Source organism: Molothrus ater, chromosome Z (assembly GCF_012460135.2).
Source record: "Molothrus ater isolate BHLD 08-10-18 breed brown headed cowbird chromosome Z, BPBGC_Mater_1.1, whole genome shotgun sequence".
NCBI classification, from domain to species: Eukaryota; Metazoa; Chordata; class Aves; order Passeriformes; family Icteridae; genus Molothrus; species Molothrus ater.
Window position 1 is genome coordinate 19,422,010 of NC_050511.2, and position 22,694 is coordinate 19,444,703.

The 22,694-nt window shown below is 40.9% G+C and overlaps 1 protein-coding gene across 1 annotated transcript; it reads right to left on the reverse strand.

Annotated features, from left to right (window-relative positions):
- Nucleotides 1-587: 587 nt before the first annotated feature.
- SMIM15 (small integral membrane protein 15) lies at nucleotides 588-1,978 on the reverse strand. Its single transcript, XM_036403033.2, has 2 exons — nucleotides 1,809-1,978; nucleotides 588-1,103 (listed from the first exon to the last, which is right to left on the reverse strand). The coding sequence occupies exon 2, from the start codon at nucleotides 1,074-1,076 to the stop codon at nucleotides 852-854; it is 225 nt and encodes a 74-aa protein (XP_036258926.1). The 5' UTR covers nucleotides 1,077-1,103; nucleotides 1,809-1,978; the 3' UTR covers nucleotides 588-851.
- Nucleotides 1,979-22,694: the final 20,716 nt, after the last annotated feature.

The following is a 22,694-nucleotide window of genomic DNA, read 5'->3' on the forward strand; positions in this document are numbered from 1 at the left end:
GGTGGTTACTGTCACCAGCTCGTGCAACACCCTTGCGCAGCCATCTGCTATAGCAGAACACTAGGCCACCTGGGTCTTTGGTCTCACCCAACTTATGGCTATTCTTTGAGGCAAAAAGAATTCATGAAGGCAAAACCAAATTAGTTACAGGTGGAGCATTCAGATGATTGAGCATTCAGGGAAGATCAAACAACAGTACTGTATTTTATAGAACATGAGTGCCTTAAGAGAAATGAAGCTACTAAGAACAAGCAATCAGTTTCCTAGAACTTGGGCTGAAGTTAAAGTCTGTTGATGGCTTGTAGTTCAGGAAAGAGGAAAAGCTAAGGTAGATTATTTCTGCAGACAAGCAGCACCATCAAAGACACTGCAGCAGCAACTATGCAGTGACCTTAAATGAAATCAGTCATGTCTGCTATCTAATGCTACAGGTAGCTTGTCTCTACAGCCCTGCTCAAGGTATGCCAAAAATTGCATTTCTGTAATCCAGTTTATTATTCAATTTTCCCCTAAACTTGATAATTTTAAGACACTTGTTAAGTTATAGCTCAGCTAAGAGGAAAAAAAAATCTACCTCCAAAGCCATCCAAGAGGTTATTTTTTTAATTTAACATGCAAATTTAGAAAAGCAACCTGCACTAGAATACAAGTAGTAAATTTAATTACTCTAACAAGTGTCACTTGGGCAAATTTTAACACAAATCAGCAGGAAAAAATTACACTGGAAGTATTAAATTTCATACTTCAAGAAATAACAGGATCAAGTATCAAAGGACAGTTGCAACACAAAATGTACAAGTATTTCATTTTAAAAGTGGATTATTTGCACAAGGAAGGCCATTTTTGCCCATTTAATCCTTCTTTGTTCGTTTGGCCTTTGCAATGTTCTCCTGGCGTTTCTGTTTCTTCTTCACCTCTCGTTCCCGGGCCTCAATCATTTTTGCAAGCTTCCATGACAGCGCCGCGCTGATGACAAACAGCGGCGTCAGAGCCAAGATCACGGTGGTGAGAAAGCCGTAGGGGTCCTTGGCAGCCCACTCCACAATGTACTCAGCCCAAGCCTTAATATCAAACATCTTTTCTGTTCTCCTACTGAGGAAACCCTGTAGAATATAAAAAAAAAAAATCTTAGTACTCAGCAAAATAAAAGCACACATACAAAAGAACAAGACACAAGAAGTTCCACCTTCACATGGGAAAGAACAACTTTACATTGAGGGTGGCTGATCACGGAAATAGGCAACCCAGGGAAGTCATGGGGTCTCCTTCTGGAGATACGCAAAGCTGAGGTCGACAGGTTCCTGTGTCACCGGCTCTAGGTGACCCTGCCTTCACAGTGGGTTGGACTGGATGATCCCAGAGGTCCCCTCCAACCCTACCGATTCTACGATACTAAGTACCATAACTTGTCCTTGTTCACTATTAAAGGGCAAGATCATTTTTGCTAGAAGTTAAAGCAGCGCATACTATGTGAAAGTGTAATACAAGCACTGACCCTATGTTAAAGTTCAGCGTTTACAGAATAATTAGTATTTAATCCAACAGAGCTGCAAACGCTACTAAGAATGTATTGCTAAATGGAGAAAGTGCGGTTTGTGAACCTTCCTTCCTGGAAGTGAAGGAAAGCCAGCCCGGTTGGTTTCTCTCTGCAGGTTTCACCAGGGAGGCGGGGGAGCCCCGGCAGTGCTTTGGGTACTGAACTGGCGGCCGTGGGGCACCCAAAACCCCCGCAGCGCTGCCGGCCCCGGCCCCGGCCCCGACCGCCTCTGTGCGAGCCTCCCGCCCCGCCGCGGCCGGCACCGCCTCACCTGCGGCCCCGGGCACCTCCGGGCCTGCCGAGCGGCGAAGGGCGAGCCGAGCTCCCTGCGGACAGAACACACGGCGCCGTGAGGGGACGGCGATATCCCGCCGCCCGCCCAAGCCGCGCTGCCGGGGCCGCCCGCCGCTGCCCCGCGGTACCGCGGCCCTGCCGCGCTCCGGGATCCCGAGCGGAAACAGGAAGGAGGCGCCCGCCCCGCCCCAGCAGAGCCCGCCCGCCGCGGGGCTGGAGCGGCCCCGCCCGCCGGGGACCGCGCCTGGAACGGCAGCGAAAGCTGTGAGCCGGGACAAGGAGTTCCCGAGGTACCCGGATGGGCCGTTCGCGTGGTGGGATGGCCTCTGGAAGCGGGAACGCGGCTCGCACCGGAGCTGGGAGCCCCGGGGTGTCTCCGTGCGCTCGCCCGTGCTGGGGCCGCTCGGCGCGGGGAGCGATCGGGAGCAGCCCGCGGGTGCCGGGCCGGTGCCTCGGCACGATGCCAGCTGTGTGTCCCGGGCCTTTTGGGACTGCTGAGCCGCTCGGGTGGGCGCAGCGTGGCCCTGCTCGGGCCACATGGCCGTGCAGGAGCCGCTGGCTATTGCGCTGCTCCCCCCTGGACTGACCTCAGCCAGAATAATCAGCTGATCGCCGTGTATTCTGAGCCTTCCATATGTTCATACTGAAAAATAAATTTAAAAAAATAATCATGTTTTGCCTTTGTATGTTGCACCAAGCCTTCTCCCCTTGCACAGACATGCCCATGTGAATAACAGCTTGGTTATATTTCCAGTGCAAGGAAAAGTGTAGGTTAGGATATTAGGTTAATACATGAGAGGATCTTGCAAAATCTCTAATTATATCGAGCAATTCAGGATCAGTTATCTGTACAATACCAGCAAATGCCACCACAGCAATCTGCTTCCATATATCTTTTCTTTACGTGAATATTTATATTATTTCAAGGGAAGAAAACAGCCAAATAAAAATGTTTTGCTAAAGAGTTATTGACAAGACACCTGACTAATAATCTAGATTGCTTCAGTTTCAGTATGTCAAATGCAATTTTCTGCTATGCGGAAAATTGCATTATTTGTGTGTTTTTATTAAAAACACGTCTGTTGTGTTCAGCCTCTTATAGTATCTTTTGAGGACGGGACGGGATGGGACAGGGCAGGACAGGACAGGACAGGACAGGACAGGACAGGACAGGACAGGACAGGACAGGATAGGATAGGATAGGATAGGATAGGATAGGATAGGATAGGATAGGATAGGATAGTTCTTTTGAAAGGTATAACTATTATCTGGTACGACTGCCTGGCAGCTTCAGGGCTCACCAAAAGCAGCAGCACGTTGTTAAGAACTGCACCTGAGGAACACTGCTGGTAGCTGCTTACCTGCCAGATACAGCCCCAGTGACTGCACCCTGCTGAGCTCTGCACTTCAGCCAGGGCTTCACCCAGTACATCATGAACCCAGTGCTGGACAGCATGTTCAGGAGGATGCTGTCAGGGACAGCATCAGAAGGGCTTAATCCAAACTTAAGAATTCTTAATCCTTCCTAAATCTAGGAAAACTGCATCCATGTCCTTCCCTTCAACCACTAGGCCAGTAACCTTGTCAAACAGGACTTTCCTTCTGTGAAACTTTGTTGACTCTGCCTGATGATTGCATTATTCTTCAAGTGCCTTTCAACTGCAGCCAGTGTGATCTTCTCCATATTTTTCCCAGGTAATGAGATTGTACCAACAGGTCTTTCTGGATCTTCCCTCATGCCCTTTTTGTAAATTGAAATAATGTTTGCTAACTTTCAGTCCAGGACCCCCAAGGACACCAAGATCTTTGGGAGCTATCTGTACATGTATCTCTGTACTTGGGTTACTCAGCCATTTATGTGAGCATTAAAACTCCTAGAGAAATTATGGGTCCCTGTTTGGTCTGTAGTTTGTAAATCTTGGCAGAATATAACAATATAAATTTATTGGATCTTCGTTTCTGTTTCTGAGATGTTGTATCTAATGGTATCATGAGAAGAAGGTTTTGCAGGCTGTATAGCTAAGTTAAAAGTAGGTGGGTATTACGTAAGTATATCCTATTTCTGGTAAAACTGCGTATTTGGCTAGAGGGGACACAGTTACATTTCTGATGTCTGAATGTCAAATTTAGATACATCTTCCAAAATAAGCACTGACTTAGTCAGCAGCTATATACAAGCTTTTTAATATAACCGCTGCAAAATTAATTTCTCGTTCCAGTCTTTTGCATAATAAAAATTGCCTGATCTGTCTGCCTTTCAATATTTTCTGTGCCTTATTGCTTTAAAAAGGAGAAGTACCTGATTTATTGTGTCAGGGAAGAAAAAAAAGGCAGGTATTCTTAACTCACTTTTCCTAGAAAACAGATCTTACTTAATTACTTTTCCTGCTGTCCTTCTCCTCCTAACAGTTTGTGAAGCTATTCACTGGTTATATTGGCAAAGTAGTAGAAGTCTTGTACATAATAATTTTGCTTCTTTTAAGATCTGTGAAAACCAGCCCAGACTACCACCTTGACTGAAAGCTGCAGTGCATCTTTAATAGGAATGAGGAGGTACTATGGGAATACTATCAGATGAGGAGGCTTCATTTGTGCCTTGCACTTTACCAAATTCAGAATAATTCAACCATGAGGCCGTGGTAAATCAGGATACTTCTTTTGGTTTTCTGAATTCATCAGCTGTTGTACCTTAGGCAGTCAAAGAGAGAACAGAAATTTCAGAATTAAGTACAACTGGCACAAAACTTCACAACCCTTAGTACACCATTAGGGAACTTCAGAAGACCACATTAAGCATGTTTCATGTTAACCATAGTTTTGCCACTGAATTGCTACTTTGCAAATCTGCACTTTCTTTTACATCTAATCTAGAATTCCTTTACAGGACCCTGTTCTGTTATTTATAGTTATGTATGTGCCTGTGTGTATTTTAAGACAGTCATTAATTTTGTATCTCTCGGGGAAGGATCCACTGATCAAAGATCACAATGAGGGAGTGGGCAGGGAAACGGAAACAGCGCTCCAAAAATCCAGAAATAATAAAATAAGATACAATGCTGGGAATGCAATACAGGCATAGAAAATGGGAGAGTTACTTACATGAAAGCAAAGCCTTTTTCACACCAGCAGTGACTGAAGGGTCTGTGAAGTATTTAGTTATATGTGATGAAGTACCCATATACTTCATGTACAAGCTTCAAGTACAAGCTTTGAGTAAATGTATTCATTTCAGTCAGATGTGTTGACATGTATCAGTAGTCCAGAATCTTTCTGTATAAGGAAGCTGCTAAAAATTTCCCTCAATGTAACCTCTAGCTACCCTTCTCTCATTTGTACTCTTCTTTCATTTGTACAGTCTGAGGATAAACTAGTTCCTTAAAGATAGTTTTTTTCCTACATAGAGCATGAATTCTCCAGTAATCCTTATGTGTACTTACTAATGTGCTGGGCATGGCTTAGTCCACTTGCTGAATATCTGTTTCTAGAAGAGCTAATTGGAATTCTTGTACCACTGCATGATGGTAGGGTTTTTAAGGAGTTTTGTAAAGTAAAAAGACTGTTTATTTTTTCCTCCAGCCTGTTGAATAGCGAAGCTGTGAAAGCTTTATTGGCAGTTTTTTGACCATGTATGATATTCACAGTATGTGCCAGCCAATAAACATTCTGGTTTTTACAATTGTACTTAAGCCAACAAAACTCCTTAGCAGCACTGGGGATTAAGGTTTCTTTTTCTGCTATAAATCTTTAAGAACTTTGGTGTTTCACGTTGAAGTGGATTTGCAGTCTATCTTTATTCTGTAAATTGCATGATCAACCCCAAATATTTGTAGTTTGGCTATCATTCCCAACAGTTAGGTCTGAGTATCCAAGATGAAAATGGTGAAAATCATGATTAATACTGCTGCTGTACTAAATTAACTTCAAACAACCCTTATAAATTGTTCTATGTATATTCAAGGACAGGACATGTTGGGACAATGCATGACCCAAAGATTAATATGCTGCATGCTTTTTTATCTTAAGAGGGTAACAGAACATAGAAGTACATTTCTCTAATATTTGATTAAAGAATGATCAAATGCTTCTGTGCTCTAGGTGGGCTTATTTATGTAATGGCATTGTTTTTACTACTGTTGTAATGAAAAATATAACTGAAGAACTCAAGTGTATCATGCCTTACTTTAGCCTTCAGTTGTTCCTGTTGTAGGTATTACTGTAGTTCAAAAAGGAAAAAGAATTATCCAAGATAGAAAAAGGAGCTGTTCAAATGGTAGGGATCTTTTCATCTCCTGGATCATTTCTGTGTTCTGTTATGGTCATGACTGATGCAGGTATTAACTGATTTCTTGAATTGTGGTTTATATTAAAGGGAAGAAGAGGGAAAAAATCATTATCGATACAACTTTATAAATCCTCGGATCTTTTCCCAGAAGTAGTTTAGTCTAGCAGGGAGGATAAGAAATGGGAATACAGGAAAATACAGCAGCTGTGGCATTAGGCCTGGGCTGATTTGGAAAATTTTAGCCATTTCCACAAAAGTCTCATCTCCATTTCAACAAAGTTGAAAAGCACTGGAGAAAGATTGGTAGGTCTGAACAGTAATTCAGGCCCTCCACAATGCAAGTCATTCTCTGAAGCTGCCTGCTTATGCTCACAGACAATGGAGGGCCCTAAGGACTAAGGATTAAACACCTCAGTGAAATGCCAAACTGAAGTGCAAGAAACACAAAGCAAACAGTGTATCTTCCAGTGAATCAACTCCACGTATAGTAGGTGCTAATATTTATTCACCTTCTTAAAATACTTTGAGGCTCTAGAATAAAAGAAGCAGTGTTAGCATGACTATTAGTTGAACTTCTAGGATTCAGGTTTTCCTTGATTTTGTAGAAGCGTGAATTTAACAAGCAACTTATGTCTGTTACAAAGCTATGTGCAAGTAAGGGTTTTAAATACAATTTTTTCAAGCTCAGGGAGTAGGGTTTCACTTCTAAAACTTCTTATATTTGTGTTTTACCCTATTCCTGTTTATAGATGTTGGTATTTCTAGTGTGCAGCTAGACATCTCAAAACTGTGTACAACTGAGTTAATTTTTGTGGCTTCTTCAGCAGACAAGACAAAATTGAGAAGAGAAATTGACATTTAAGTCTTAAATGACATCCTGTTTTAACTTGACTGATGTACACTCTAAGGTAAAACACCTGGAGTGTACATAAGTCCTTTGTATGTTCTGAGAACTAGAGAAGGAGGTTCTGAGAACCAGAGAACAAGAGGCCACACTTCCGTGTAACCACCACATTTCATCATGGGAAAGCCGAACACAGTTACTCTTTTCATCGTTTCTTTCCAAGAGCAGTAAGAAGTAACAATATTGATTCACTGAGTGTTACAGCTGCTTTCTGCAGGTCACACTGTCCCTAACTAGGGTTGAAAAAATGTCCCAGGGTAGTGTCTGCAACAACCTCTTTTCTTGAATCATCATGATCTGTGTATTTCGTAAGAATGAGTTCCTGATACTTCAGTAATAATAATAATTGTACTGTTTGTTGTTTCAGTACTTAGAGGTGTTCATTACATAGAGTACATCTCACAGCTCTTCTTGTGGCTTTGCTAAATTCAACTTCAAATAATACATTTTCCTCAACAAAATTCCTTTTCACACCTCCAGTGGTTTTGATTTCCTTTTTTCAGGGCACCAGGTATTCCAGTGTAAAAGTGAATTTGGAGACTCTATCATAGGACATACTATAAATTAGTCAGGACTTCTGTAATAGTAAGGCACCCTAATTCTAATTCCTTATTCCTTTTTGGGCAAACAGACCTTATGGTAATTTTTTTTCCTGTATGTTTTACAGCTGTCATTTTCCATCTGAACATGGCAGAATTTTTTTTTTTTTTTTTTTTTTTTTGCTTATGTGTGTTTCTAAAGTTTGAACTTTTTATAAAGTATTGTGATCTCTCTGCTGCTGAAAGACACTGTATAAATCTTCAGTATTGATAATGAGGGCCCATTTCAAAATTAATTTACTTTGGAAGAACAGTGTATGCATGAATCACAGATCTGAAAGGCAGCCAGCATTGCTGGCTGCTTCCTGCTCTATCTTAGATGGCAAGAAGCTGTTGTCAGTGGCACTGGGAGTCTGTACCTTGTGTGAATTCTTGGCTCTATGAAATGGAATGCTTTAACAGTCTGTAGCATTATGTGTACATCCCTCTTGCTTTCTGCTTGTTAGCAAAGGAGTCTTTAGCAAAACAAAAAGAAAATTCTAATATGTTCCTTTACTTAGCTTTCATGCTAGAATTAAAATATCTAAAGCTAAAAGCTTTTCAGCTCATTCTTAGCAAACAAGAATTATTAAACCTAAAGAAGCATCGCCACAATTAGAATATCTAAACATCAGCCAGTCTTCATGCTGATTTTGCTGTCTCAAGTACCTCAAACCTCAGGACCACATGTTTAAATTGTACTGCATGCTCAAAAGAAAAGCAGAAAAGTAATTCTACTACATATAATACTTACTACATAATTCCACTATGGAATTTGTACTCATTTATTTCTTCCTCAGATTATAGGGAATAACGTTCTTACAAGAGCCTTCACAGCTGAGAAATCTCATGGATGTAAATTTACCTTCATCGTAACAGTGGTCAGTTTTGCATATATAAAAATGTATGTTCTTGAAATTGAATTGTTCATGACACACTTATCATTTTGAGTAGGTGTCAGCTTGTCTGTCCTTGTCAATGCCAGGTCCACTCCTAAGTTTCAAACATATAGAGTATACTTTTAAAATAACATCACTAAGAAAAAACAACCAACTAAATGTGTACAACTTAGATTGTTGCCAAATACAGTAGCTTATATCTGATTTGTTTAGAACTAGCTCAACAGAGTAGTTTACAAAGCTCAGACAGCTAAAAGCTGCTGTCAGGATGTTTCACTGAAACAAAACTGAACAGAACTGAACAAAATCAGGTGCTTTTCCCTCAATTGTTTCTCCATTCTAAGGTATAGAAGAGAAGTAGATTCAAATGCTCATCTGACTCTCTTGGTAACAGAAATTCTGTGTAAGAGGTCAGCTATGCTTTTAAAGGTAGAAGTGTTCCTTGCTGGACTCGTGGTTTTCAAGAGCTCTGGGACTGATTCTGTACCCTGCAAAGGATCCCAGCCTCAGTGAGCAGGAAGCAGTGAGGACAGGCCACTCTGAGAGCAGGCGAGCCGGGGTGAGGCGGGCAGGCACTGCCAAGGGGGCAGCCCCACCGTGCCTGAGCACGAAGAGCAGAGCAGGCCTGATGATGGCATCAAGGCTCTGCTCACAGACCAGACCACCAGGCAAGCCTGTAGGAACGAGACAGTCCAAGACCAAGACAGAATATGAAGTGATCAGGTCAGGATCAGAACCAAGAGGCTGGAAGGTGGAAGACCAAGCACAAATGGAGACTGAGGGCAAGAGCCTGAGCTTAGAAGCTGCTGTACAGCAAAAGTGGACAGAACCCCACCACCTACAGCTTTTTCCCAAACCACCCTTTCTAGGCACACCTCTGACTCAAGCTCACAGAGCTGCATGAAGCCAGAGGTGAGCTTGAGCCTTTGGCAGCTAAATCATAGAATCAGAGAAACACAGAGTTTCCCAGTTGGAAGGAAGCTTGCAGGATCATCAAGCCAAACTCTCTGCTCCTCACAGGACTGCTTAAAACTAAACCTAATGATGACTAAAAGCAGCATCCATGTGCTCCTTGAACTCTGGTAGGCTTTGTGTTGTGATCATTTCCCTGAGGAGATCTGTTCAAGTGACTGGCCACCCTCTCAGTGAAAAACCATTTCCTGGTGTCCCATCTGAACCTTTCTTTAATGCAGCTTGGTACCAATTCCTTGGGTCCTGTCACTGGGACCAGAGAGAGGAGGTCAGGACTCCCCCCTCTTCTGCTCTCTTAGAGGAAGTTGGAATCTGCCAGGAGCTCACACCTCACCATTGTCTTCTCCAAGCCAAAGAAGCCAAGTGAGCTTAGTTGCTGCTCCAAAGTTTTGTCTTCAGGATCTTTCACCATCATGGCCAGTTTTCTGGACATACTCTAATGGTTTGGTGTTCTTCATATATTGAAGTGTACAAAACTTTGAAGAGTGCTTGACCACGGTTCCTGGAGAAGAGATGCATTTGGGGCCCTAATAAATCTCAATATTCCAAGATCCAATAGAGATCTATTATAATTTCTGTTGCCTTCTTTTGATGCCTAGAGAGAGAAATTAGGATCCACAGCTGTGGTTTTGGCCATGGTAAGGTGAAATGCTCTGCCCGTAGCCAGAATCAAACAGCATATAGATTAGGTGGCCACAGGGGACTTCATCTGTTACATGTTTAGTGAATATTCTGTTAAATTGAAGCTACTGCTCCTAGTGGCAACAATGCCTGTTGATGGTGGCACCTGAAGAAAAATTTTGTCTCCTATACATAGATTTTATTTGCAATTAAAAACCATAATTTTATCACTATTGCTTTTGAAACAGTCTTATTCAATATTATGTTGTGTAATGAACCTCCGGATTATGAGACAGGACTCTTTTGTGAGTCTGATTCACTTTATTTCCCAACAATGTTATCTTTCATCTACCTTGAATGATGAGGTAGGTGTTCATGCTCTGTGTCACGCCTCTCCAGGTTGTTTGTTCTGTTATTTTACACATTATATAATGTTTGCTGGAGAAAGCCAAGGGCTATGACATCCTTTTTTTATGGAAGTGTTTCATAATGTGTTTGAGGGCTATGATTCAGCCCAGCCTTTTATGTCATGTGGATACTGAATTACCTGCTCTCACATTTCAAGACTCCCTCAGCCTAATATCAAGGACACAATGTCCTTGATTCTGAGACTTGCCAGTAAACTGATTAACAAAGAAACACCTGCATGATTAGGACTCTTTTTGCATTCCAAGTTTTGCTTCATTTCTGTCCTTAAATTTTATGCTTTTTCCTCCAGTTTGCTTCTGAAAGGGAAGCCTTTTCTTCCCTGCTGCCATCAGGCATGTGTTATAGGAGGCAATGGGTTTTCTCCAAGGAGAACTTTCACTTAATCAAAAATATCAAGGAAAAATTCAAAAAACCAGAAGGCACAATTTTTCCTGCTCTGATTTAAAAGCATTTTTCACATTAGTCACAGTCCTTTTCCAGGCAGGGAGGGGCATGGCCCCTTGTTTTCATTCTTGAAATATTTTTAATCAATCAAGAATATTTATACTTAGTCCTGAAGTTTTAACTTCTCCATGCTTGTTGTGTCTATTTAATTGCCAAAACATTTCTATGGGAAATTTTTCTTTCTCTGTTTTGGAACAGAGAATAGAAAGATATGTGAATTCTGGTGGTTCCCACAAACTGCTCCAAGCAGAGATCTCAGACTCCTTGGTCACATGGAGGATATTCATGGCTCCTCGTCTAATTCTGCCCGGCCCATGTTAGTGTTGTATCTCCTACTGACTTGACTGGAATGAGAGTCAAACTCACAAAGATGACATTGAGGAGCATGATGCAAAATATATACTCATAAAATAATTTTTTTCCATCAGTCTAGGAGAGGCAGGTATTGAATTGTTGGGCTTTTTTGGGAGCTGCATCTTCATTTTACACCACTGGAGAACCTGCAGAAAAAAAGAAGTTGAAGGCAGAGGAGAGGGCTGTCTGAATTGCTTAGAGATGATTGCTGAACTTCATGTTGGGCAAGTGCTTTACAAAATGCCTGTGCCTCAGGAAGGCAATAAATTAGAACAGATGCACATAATCAAGACAGGTCAAATATGTAGGAGGACTTCTTCCTTGCACAGTGCTTTACTCAAAAAGTGTAAGAAAGTTGTGTCCCAATGCCCTGTATCAGGCATTCAGGTAAGATTCCTTAATGCTGGCAGTGGCTGACCAGTGAGGATATGTTCTCAGATAGTATTTTCTTTCTTTAACATTGTGGTGGTTCCAGAAAAGTATAAAACAGCTTGGAACTGAGGATTGGGGTGCCACAGTGGTGGGTTTGTTGATTCCTAATAGGAAATGCCTATATTAATAGTCCTATAAATCACAGGTAGAAAAAAATTTTCTAAGTTAAATATCCCCACTTTGCTGTCATGCGGCAGAATGTGGGGTTGAAGAAGTTACTTTATATTGGCTCTTTGGAGAGAAATCAGCAATCCTTCCTAAGAGGTGCTGATAAATCACACACAATCAATTCTGATTTTTTTCAGAAATCTTCAGTCCTGATTCCAATATGTTCACTGGAAACAACTTTTAAAAGACTATGACTTTCAATCAGCTATAGGCTGTGCAAAAGTCTATTGAAAAAAACTCTGTTAAAAAAAAAGATATATTGAAAGCAACATAGTAAGTGCAAATGTAACAAGGCAGTGATTTCATGAAATGGTATAAGTTGGGTGTTCACTTGAAACTAGTTTTTTTATTATCTGTCATTTTGTTTTTTGAAAAGTTGGCCAGTTCGGTACTGTGGTCAGTAAGTATGCAAAAGCACATGACGTTTTGACATTTACCTTCTGCATTAGAGTGCATCACTTCATTCACCATCTCTGAGATGTTTTCTTGTAGGCAGGTTGCACTTTGATCTTGGCTGCAGTTCTCATATAATTGGTGTTCTATACAGAAACTTCTTTGACTCTATCTTAGTCAGGAGTTCTCCCATGGCCCCACTTCTTTTCTAGCTGGGGATGTCTACAGTGCTATAAAATGGTATGTGCTGGTGTGTTATTAAACCTCTAATTTTAGTAACATTCAAGGCAGGAAATGTCAAACTTATTTTCAGAGATATCCCTTCTGTCATTTTGCACTTTTACACCCTAATAGGCTATTGAATTGCATAATCCCAAAACTTCAGATACCAAGATGTAGCATACCACAGACAAAACTGAACTGCACTGTTGTCTGTAATAAACCAGGCAAATATATAAATATATATATGTTCATATATAGTATACATATATATATATAAACATATATATAAACAGAAGAGTATTCTATCATACTGTATTTGGGGATATGTATTCTATGATGATGCAATATAAAAAACCAGTTAATACTAATGTCTACCACTGCTATTTTAAAGAATTGGAATTGGAATTGGAATTATCCTATGCAAACACCAAAGGGAATTAATTATCTATGTAGAAAGTAGTAAAATAAGAGGAAATTTAATTCTATAAGCACAATTCTCAGTTAGACCAAAGCTTATTGAAGAAAGAATTAGTCCTATCTGCATTTATATCTTCTTTAATACCCTGGTATTTTGTTTGCATTATGTAAAGGAGCCAAAATATGGCTACATCTGTCTTTGTAGCTAGTATTACTGCATTTATGTTAAAGGTTTTTATTGTTTTGATTTTGGTTTGGAGGAGAAACTGTGTATAATTTTTTATTACTTGTTTGGTTAATATTTAGAATATAAATACAAAGCACTAAATTACCTCACAGGCTGCTGAACCTAGATACAGCTCAGACCACTTCAGCTTCCAGACCACTTCAGTATTACATTAACATTATTGTCTGAATTTTTCTCAGTTATGATTTGTGATATTTGAGAATGTTATTCTAATTGACCACAATTCCCTCAAATATTGCATGTAACTTTTTCTCATTAAAAAAAAAAAGGACAGCATAGTGAGCTGCTTTCTTTTTACAGTCTACATTCATTTTTATTTATTGATTTTACTTCTGCAGCACCAATTTCATTTTGTAGCGTACAAGGATATACTAGTGTCTCTCTAAATCACTCATGGACCTTTTAGTTACGCAGTTTAGTGTTTGTAGTGCTAATAGTTCAGAGAAGCTGACAGAAACCAGCCAGAGCAGCAGCATGCCTCTAGCTGTATCTTGCATATTTCTGTATTATTTAGCAAGTGTATTTATTTGGTATATTTGGTTCAATTATACTGCATAGTTTCTTCATTCTGTCTTCACTGTGGAACAAGTCAAAGATGTACAGTGCCCCACAGCTCTAAGCACCTGTCAGCATCTATCCTGGTGAAAGCTTTTGAGGCTTCAATGCATAATTCAGAATTCAGTTCATCAGAATTTACTGTTCTTGGTGCTACTATTTGCACATTCTCCCACAAAAAACAAAAGCACTCTGGGGACCAGTGTTATGAAACCCCACCTACACTGTTCTTCAGTATTTCCAGCCCCTCCATCTCTCAGGCCTCATCCTCTTCGAACATCAAGACAAAAGGAATTGTGTAGCATGCCTGAAATGGTCCTAAATCTAGAGGAAATCAGATCCCAGAGCTTAGGGACTCACTTGAGGAGTACTCTCTTATACTCTCTAATTCCTGAACTCCCAAGTAGTTTGGGAACTGTCAGACCTTGGGGCTTGGCTTTTGGGCCACATCTATGTAACACATATCTAGTGATAACATGCAAGAACATAAAGAAGGAAATAAGGGATATGTAATTCCTTTTTCTCAGTATTGCTTACCATTTCTAATTCTGAAGATAAGAAAACTTCTCAAACAGAACTACATCTTCACAGAGAATGTATATATAATAAAATGTTTTCTGCTTATTAAATACATCTTTCATTGTTTAGATATTTGAAAGAAGAAAATTCTAAATGAAATAGAAGTGAGAATATGAAGTGTCCATTTGACAGAGACCATGATTTTTCCTATTATTTGACTGAGATTTATTCTTCCTAGAACACGTGACGCACTGGAAAGGGCCAAGTATTTGACCTGTACTTTGGTCCAACACTGAAGATGTGTGCAGAGACTGTGGCAGACACAGTCTTCTTTGTGGACTTGAATGAAATGTCGAATTTCTTACACCGTGCAGCCTTTCCTAAGAGTTATAATCAGAACCTGGAATTTCCATTTTTTTCAGAGACTTTTTCTGAAACAATTACATTAGTTCAGGGCAAATACACTTTGCCTAAAGCAGGAATTGAGATAAGTATATTTTGGGACAGTTTTTATTTAAATAAATTTTAAAGAAATATATGGAATTTTACTTTTTATGTTTTTATTAGCTGTGTATTCTCCATATGAAAGACCCTATCTAACTACTAACCGAGAATCATAAGTATTTTTACTGTAAAATCCTTGGTGTAAGCTAAAAGATCTCCTTTTCTAGGTTAGATTGCCACCAGATATTTACCAACGAAGTAGCTGGATACTTGGAAGTCATCTAATAGTGACTGTTAGTATAAAATGAAGTCAGATAAGCTTTATAGAATCAGTCTGTTTGCAGACATCCATGTTGGTACTTTTCTCTTTACATTTTCTGCTTCCAAAGTGAATTAAAGGCAGCAAAGCTCAGTTTTGTGTTGGACGCTAAGAAATTTGCAACTGCCGTGGCTTTTCAGCTCTCTGACAAACGTTTAAATCAGCTCATCTTTTACGATGGGCTAGCCTTCTAGCCCATTTTGCTGCTCTGTTGACAAATGCTGCCCCAGGTGAAGGGCAGGACCTACGCGCTGGCATTTCCCCACGCACACGCCGCTGCTTCTCCTTCCTGGAGCCAGCGAGTGACACAGCCGCCGCTCGGAGAAGCGTGCAGCCAGCCTCATCCCCCGGCCTGTGCCAAGGAGGAATTAGTGCCAGGACTGGCCACCCCCTCCTCTCCCCTCGGGCGGGTGCGGGTGGCGGGGGAACAGGGCTGCTTCACTCCCAGAGGCAGCAAAGCTGCTCTGTGCGGCTGCTGCCGGAATCCCGAGCACAGAAATCCAGAACGAGAGAGGGAGCACTCGTGTGGCTTCCCAACACTTCCCAATCCTTGAAAAGATCGAGGGGCAACTGACAGCAAATGTAGGCTTACAGCAGTTTAAGTACGAGGGAGGGAGCAAGGGGAGGGTACAAGCTTTGCCCAATGGCAGGAAAGCTGGGGAGGAGCACGATGGGGTACACATCGCCACAACCAATGGGGGACAACAGGGGAGGAGAGTAGACTAAGCACACCAATGGGAATTCGAGGGATACAGGATGGACACAGAAGTATCTAGACATAAAGGTGGGGTTTCTGTGATGGACAGGGAGGAAGGCAGGGTTTCCCTGAGTGGCAGGGAAGGATCTGGAATAAGAGGTCGATCTTTAGGTCGGTGGACAGGAGAATTGTGGGTTATATCTCTGGGGCAAACCAACATGCGTGGGGGGCAACCAGAACAAACTACTTTCACTTACAACAGGAAAGAACAAAGTGCTTTAAACCCATAATAGAAAAAGGCACACCCCCACAAGCGAGGTTTTTCCAACACACTTTTCCACGTGCCAGGGCGTGAAGTGTAAGTAGGGGAGGAGGAATTGCCAGTGTTGGCAGCAGCTGGCTGTTAAATTTGTTTCACAGTAATGTCAAACTACATTACCTGCCTTTCCAGCATGATACTGTGCTTATCTCTGTTTGTTTTAGCATAAACAACTTGGTATTGACCACAGTGCTTTAAAAGATATTTGTAAACCAGAAAGAAACATGCAGGAGAGCCTCTATAAATACACATGAATTTCTTTTCATTGCATCTGGAAATTAAAAGTGTTTGTATTGAAATCATATGGCAGAAATTAGGGAATCAATTTTTAACATGCATACACGGTTAACTTGTTTGTCCATAGGGAAAAAATACCAATAAGGAAAGAAAAATCTATCATATATAAAAAAAAAATAAAACTTCACTTATAATAAAACCAGTTTTATTAATGCCAATATTGTGCATATAAATCTCTCTATAAATATGAGTTATTGCACATCACATAAGGGAGAGTAGTCTGGTCAAATAACAATAAAAGTAGGGAAAAAATGCTGCAGCACCCTGGCAACAGAATCTCCTTGGAATCATATGATGTGGAGGTGGGATTTTTTTCATACATACCCACAAAGAAATGCACATGGATAGAACTTCACCAGCTACAGGAACATCAGGATGCCTGTCCATTTCCTTATCTTACTATTCTCTCCCTGTCAGTGTGATACCTTTCCAAGTCCCACACCAGTTCTCAGGCCTCTCACAGCCTCCCTCCTCAGGGCAGGGTGTGGGTGCTGCTGAGAGCCACAGAAGAGCCCAAAAGCACTGCCTGACCCTGTGCTGCAAACTGGGGTGCGTGGGGTCATCTCACCCAGGCCTGCTCTCACTGTCCACGTGTTTATTTCACAGAAAGTGTGTGTGGTTTTTGTGAAACTTTATGCAGGCTGTAAGCACTGTACCATCCAAAAGTACCTTTGTGTGTAAACTGACAATGTTTTTGAGAATCTCTCTGGAATCTTGTAGCCTGTACCTTCTCACTCAGCCTCTTGTCCAATGCCATGGGAGCACATAGGTCCAGAACCTGGCCATGGGAGCTGCTACAGCACACATGAATAAAGTATTTCTCTAAATAATGTTACGCTTTTTAAGTATTCCTGTAGGTGCCTAAGCCCTCTTCTTATTGGAAGTCAGCAGCTTGCCTCAGAATATCCTTGAGGTAGCCCAGGGAGATGTTGCTGTAAGTTATTCTTGTTCCTAGTGTATAAAATGCTTGCATATCAAAAGCACATATTTTCTTTTGGCTTTAGAAGGAATTATTTTCTGTTTCACTTTATTTTGTATTTGTATGATAATACTTAAAATGCAGTGGATGTTGCCTGGGAAAAGATACCCTTGGATTTCATGGACAGCTCTCACCTTTGTTTGTAAACCATGATCAATTTTTGTTCTGTTGTCCAATGTACTTTACTATTCATAAGAAAATAAAAAAGAAATTAATTGACTTTCCTTCTATTTTTCTCTACCAGAATAAATCTAGTGTTGTATCCATGAAACTTGACTGCAGTCCTCTTTCCCAACATGGAAGTAGAAAGCTCGGAAATAAGTATATGACAAGCCTTTAGGAGTAACCTCTTTCTTTATGCATTCAGAAACTTTTCTAATTTAGATATTTTTGGACATGCAAAATGTTTCCTTTAGAAAGATGAATCTCTATTTTCTGTCTATTTTCTATTCTCTATTTCCGCTCTGTTGAGCATAAGGAAAAATTTGTAAAAGGACTTCACAATAGTGACTAAACTATGGGCATATATATTTATAAGAAGAAACTACCCATCTATAGGTTGACTTAAACTCCTGCAGTGGTGACTAACTGCATGATTCAGTGCACATAGAAGTGAGTGGAAGGACTTCTATTAATTACTGCCTGGATGAACTGGCAATATGGACCTCCTTTTTGGGACCTAATCTGGTTTAAGCTTGGGTATATTCATGGATATAGATGTCTTCCTGTGTTCACAAGTGTAATACTTCATAATTTTAAAGAAAATAAAGCAATGGAAATGGACATTCTCTCCTGCATTACGTGAGGTTCTGTCAATATTTGCTTTGAATGGCTGTTTGCTTAGTGCAGTTAACATGGAGCATTATCTGCTTTGTCCACAGAATGACATTTCCAAGTGTTGAGTAAATGGCTAAGGAATTACAAAATTAGTTGTTTGAAATTTAGCCAAAGGGATGATGCCAATTTCTACAGACTGTGTGTGTCCAACAGGTTGAAAGTAGTTTTTATTTCATCACTGAAGTGTAACAAACCAGCTGCAAACAGAAATGTTGCAGATTTTGTTCCCCTGTTTTTAAGAGAAATGCTGTATTGTACCCTTTTTCTATGGCTTTTATTTTTAAGTCATACTGAACAAGAAGTATAAAAAAATCCCACTGAGACTGTTATACTTTTTAAATTCTGTTTCCCATGCACAAAAATATAATTGTGAATTCAACAATAAGCACAAAAGAAAACAGCCTTTTAGAGTTTTTTCTACCCCTCCTTGTTTGCTTTCTAGAGTACTGTGTAGAGTTCTGTTTGTAGGATAATGTTTCACAGCTCAAGCTACCCTGTTTCTGTGCCTATAGGAAACTGCTTCTTTTGTTCCCACAGTTCTAGTACCTTATCAATTTAATTTCTCAGCTTTTTTGGTGGGTTTTGTTTGTTTGTTTGGGGTTTTTTTGTTGTTTTTTTTTGATAAGTACTAATTCTCGATGTGTGTTACTGATGCAGGCTACTTGCAGGCCATTTGCAGTGATGAAGGTCTTACTGAATGTACTGTACTCAGTACACAAATAATTGCTGTGATTTCAGCTAGATGGTCCTAAGGAAACCCTAATGTGATTGTACTATTATCATAAAGCATAATTTTGTGGATAATGATCTATGTTTTGGAGTAGGCACTGTATTTTTTCCATACTAACAAGTTACTGGATGTTATGAGAATTTAATCACATATCACTGACTTTTAATTATTGGTCATATTTTGAGTTTCAGTCAATAAGTCAGTTTATAAAATAGCTGCAACAGGAATCAAAATGAATATGACTGAACTGGTTACTGCTACTGCTGTTACCACTGAGCTGCGTAATGGAACTACCTGCTTATGTGGAAAGTAAAAGCTAAGTTCATGTGGATTTTTTTATTAGTTGCTGACAAATGTGGCTTGGTGCTTCCTGTACTTTTTTTCAGGTACTCTTTTAGTCTGAAATTTGTGGGAAAACCCCCCTTCATACCTTTCAACACCTGTTATCTCTCAGTATGATTTCATGTTCATCATCTACCTTCCTTTTCTCATGGCTATGCTGACATATCTGTTTCTGAGGGGGCTGTCATAATGAAATAATTGGTGGTCCATAACTGCAAAAAAATCCTGAGTTGTCTAAGAAGCAGAGAATAACCTTTTATGGGTGAGCCTAAAGTCCTGAGCCTCAGTGCACTGCAACTGCATATAGAGTGGATGAAATCTTGGCTTCACTACATGCAAGTGGCAAAGATCCCACTGCCTTCATCAGCAGAGCCAAGATTTCACTAATTGGGTATTTGAAGTAGTAATGCCTCTCAAAGACAGACTTATGGAGAGGCATTGGCAGACCAGTGGTGATCCTGCTGCAAGCCCACTCCTCCCAGAATTGGAACCAGCACCTCCTGTCAGCTCTGATAAGAGGCACTGATTGAAGAGTTTCAGGGTACAAGAAACAGCAGCACAGATTAAGTTAAACTAAAAGAGATAGGATCAGTTTCAGCATACAGGCTGATTGAAGCTACTGTACAGCCAGCATATTTCAACTAGATTTGATTCTAAACAAATATATATGTTTAAGAGCGTTAAAAAGGAGAGAGGTGAGAATGACTTGGTGATCTTGGAGTCCTTTCGAACTTAAGTGATTCTCTGAAAGGAATTCAGCAGATACAGTTGTGAAGAAACATGAGAATAAGAACAATGTACCTACGATTTGTATTCATATGGAGTTGCTCTTAGTCTTTGTACTTTCTCATTCTTACTCCCATTAGTGTGGCCTTAAAATAACCTGTATTCATCTCAATTTTACAAAAGGTGAGATTGAAATAAATGAATGGTGAGGATAAGACATATATGTTCAAAGTAGCCTTGAAACATGACTTTCTCAGAGGGAATCTTCTGCACCACTCTAATGCTTGTGAGGCCACATAGGAGGATGACTCAAGGAGCTGATCCAGAAGATATGTAAACCCCCACAAGGGAGTATTTCTGCCAGTTTAGCCCCTGGCTCTCTGCTGTCAGACCTATCCCAAGAAAAGCAAAAGCAGCTCATGGGAGTATGAGGTGGGAGCAGGCCAGCTCTTATCCAGCAGTCTACTGGCCAACCATTTTTGCCATAACATGAAATCTCATTCTGAGCTGTTCAGAACTTGGCTTGAGATATTTATGACTTCATCCAGAGAATATCCCATCTGATTATAGGGAGAACTGCAGGTGTCCAGAGCTTTTGAAAAGAGACTCCGTGTCTAAAGCAAAGCATCTGGAATTAGAAGCTGCTCTTGAGTATTTGAATCTTTGTGATTCACTCAGAAACAAGCCAGTGGCACAGTCTGAAATAGATCTGCTGCCTCCTGCCTCTCAGCCATGTTCCCTGTGCAGTAATGCTCATGCCAGACCCAGCCATCTCCCACATACTTTGTGACTCATTTTGCTCCTAAAACTATTTGCACCTGCTACACATTAATAGCGTAATGGTTAAAAATATGGCCTTCAGAAGAGTTTAATTAAACCACAATAATTTTCTTATTGTAAGTCTCCCAGCTTTTATCCTTTGTATGTTCCCCAGTTGATGCCTAGAGAGGCTGCCTGGAACAGAGGCTAGACAGAGTTAAAGGAATAGAGTAGGTATTTATTGAAAGGCCTTTTGAGGGTACACCTTGGGCAGCACAAGAGCCTGGCCAGGGCTCTGCCCAAGCTGGACCCCAGATGGACCCAAGATGGACAATGGTCATGAGTTTTCACACTTTTATAAGTTTTGGTCCATTCACATATTGGGGTTAATTGTCCAATTACAGCTTCAGGTTATGAAGTCCCATCCTCCCAGATTGCTCTCCTCAATTTGCTGTTTGTACTTTTTGGGCTTGAAGCTGCAATGGTTCTCAGCTAAAATGGTTGTTTTGTCTAACTAAACTGTGAAGAGAACTTGGTAACACTTTATATGAAGTTCAGAGTTACACACTAAAGCAGTACAGAATCTGGAAAACATGAAAGCTAAAACTGAAGGCATCACAGTACCTGCAGTCTTCCAGGACAGTTTGCCCTTGACTCTGGCTAGCAGCAGCTACACTCACGTGAACACATATGGGGGGAAAATGTAACTTCCATATTTCTTACCTGTGTTTCCTCCTTGGTATGTCCAGTGTATTCTTTATTACAATTAAATCCTTCTCTAAAATGTCATCCTTCCATGAAGCTCTCATCTTGTGCTCCTTACCAAAGATGCTCTCTCTGTTTTTTAATTTCTGTTCTGTGTTGCTAAATCAGGGCAAATATCTTTAGACCTGGCACAACATCTATATACTTTCCTATAACAACAAAAGCATCTGCAGCCCTCATTTTTACTGCTGCCATGGCTCTCCTTTAACTCTTACCCCTCTTTACAACATTATGGATTCCCTGTGTATTGCTTTTGTATATCTTCTGGCAGACCTGTGTTTGTGAATGTGACACATATCCAGAAACTGAAAGGAGGAGTAAGCTAGCCAGCTAGCTAGAAATTCTCTGATACAGAAGGCATTTAGGATGCTTTGGTGATAAAGGCATAATATTTATGAAGAAGCATAGTGAGAACATTGTGAGTACTGTAGGCCTTCAAATTAACACGGTGTGTATGATTGTTTCACTCCTTCCTCTCCGAATGTGTTTGGAGTTTGTGGTGGGAGCTGAAGCACAAGGTAAATTCTGACATTTTTCCTGGGAGAAGACCTGTGACCCACTGCAAAATCATGCCCTTTACTTGCTACCCTGCTGTCCAGTATAACTTGCTTTTTTGCTTCCTAACCTGTGTCCCAGGCATTTATACTGCCTTCTGTGAAGGTAGGTTTGTGGACTCACTGTAGCTAATAACTATCTGAACTTGGTTTTCTCATTTCAGATAAGTGCTCTAGTCCTGGGACTGGGTACATGAGTTACCTGTGCTGGAGCAGTGGCCGGATGATAAAGAGTGCCCAGGCTAGGGGAGCAGTGTCCAGCCGACCTCCAGCCAGTCGAGCACTGCCCAGGCGCTAAACCCAGGCCCTGTGCTCAAGCGATGTTATGCTTCAGGGCAAGTGGCCGCGGGTAGAAACTCCAAGGCTGCAGGGCGCTGAAGAACGGGCGACTCAGAGCTTCTTGGGGAAAGGAGGTTTTATTGGAAGGGGTGGTAATGGGTCAGGGAGCTGAAGTCTGAGCCCTGAGGCAGGGAAAAGCCTCAGGTTTTATATGGAATAGGCGGGGTTGGGAACAACAAATCAGAAGAGGGGTACAAAAGATACATTGAAGACTGACAGCTGCATACAACCAACGGGAGACAGTTGCGGGTGGGGCCCTGGCCCCTGAACCAATCACCCAACACCCCAGCCAGAAGCTTCTGGAAAAAGAGGCAGGGGTG

Bases quoted from the DNA above. Each gene is read 5' to 3' on its own strand.
- SMIM15 (XM_036403033.2), bottom strand. From the start codon at position 1,076: ATGTTTGATATTAAGGCTTGGGCTGAGTACATTGTGGAGTGGGCTGCC.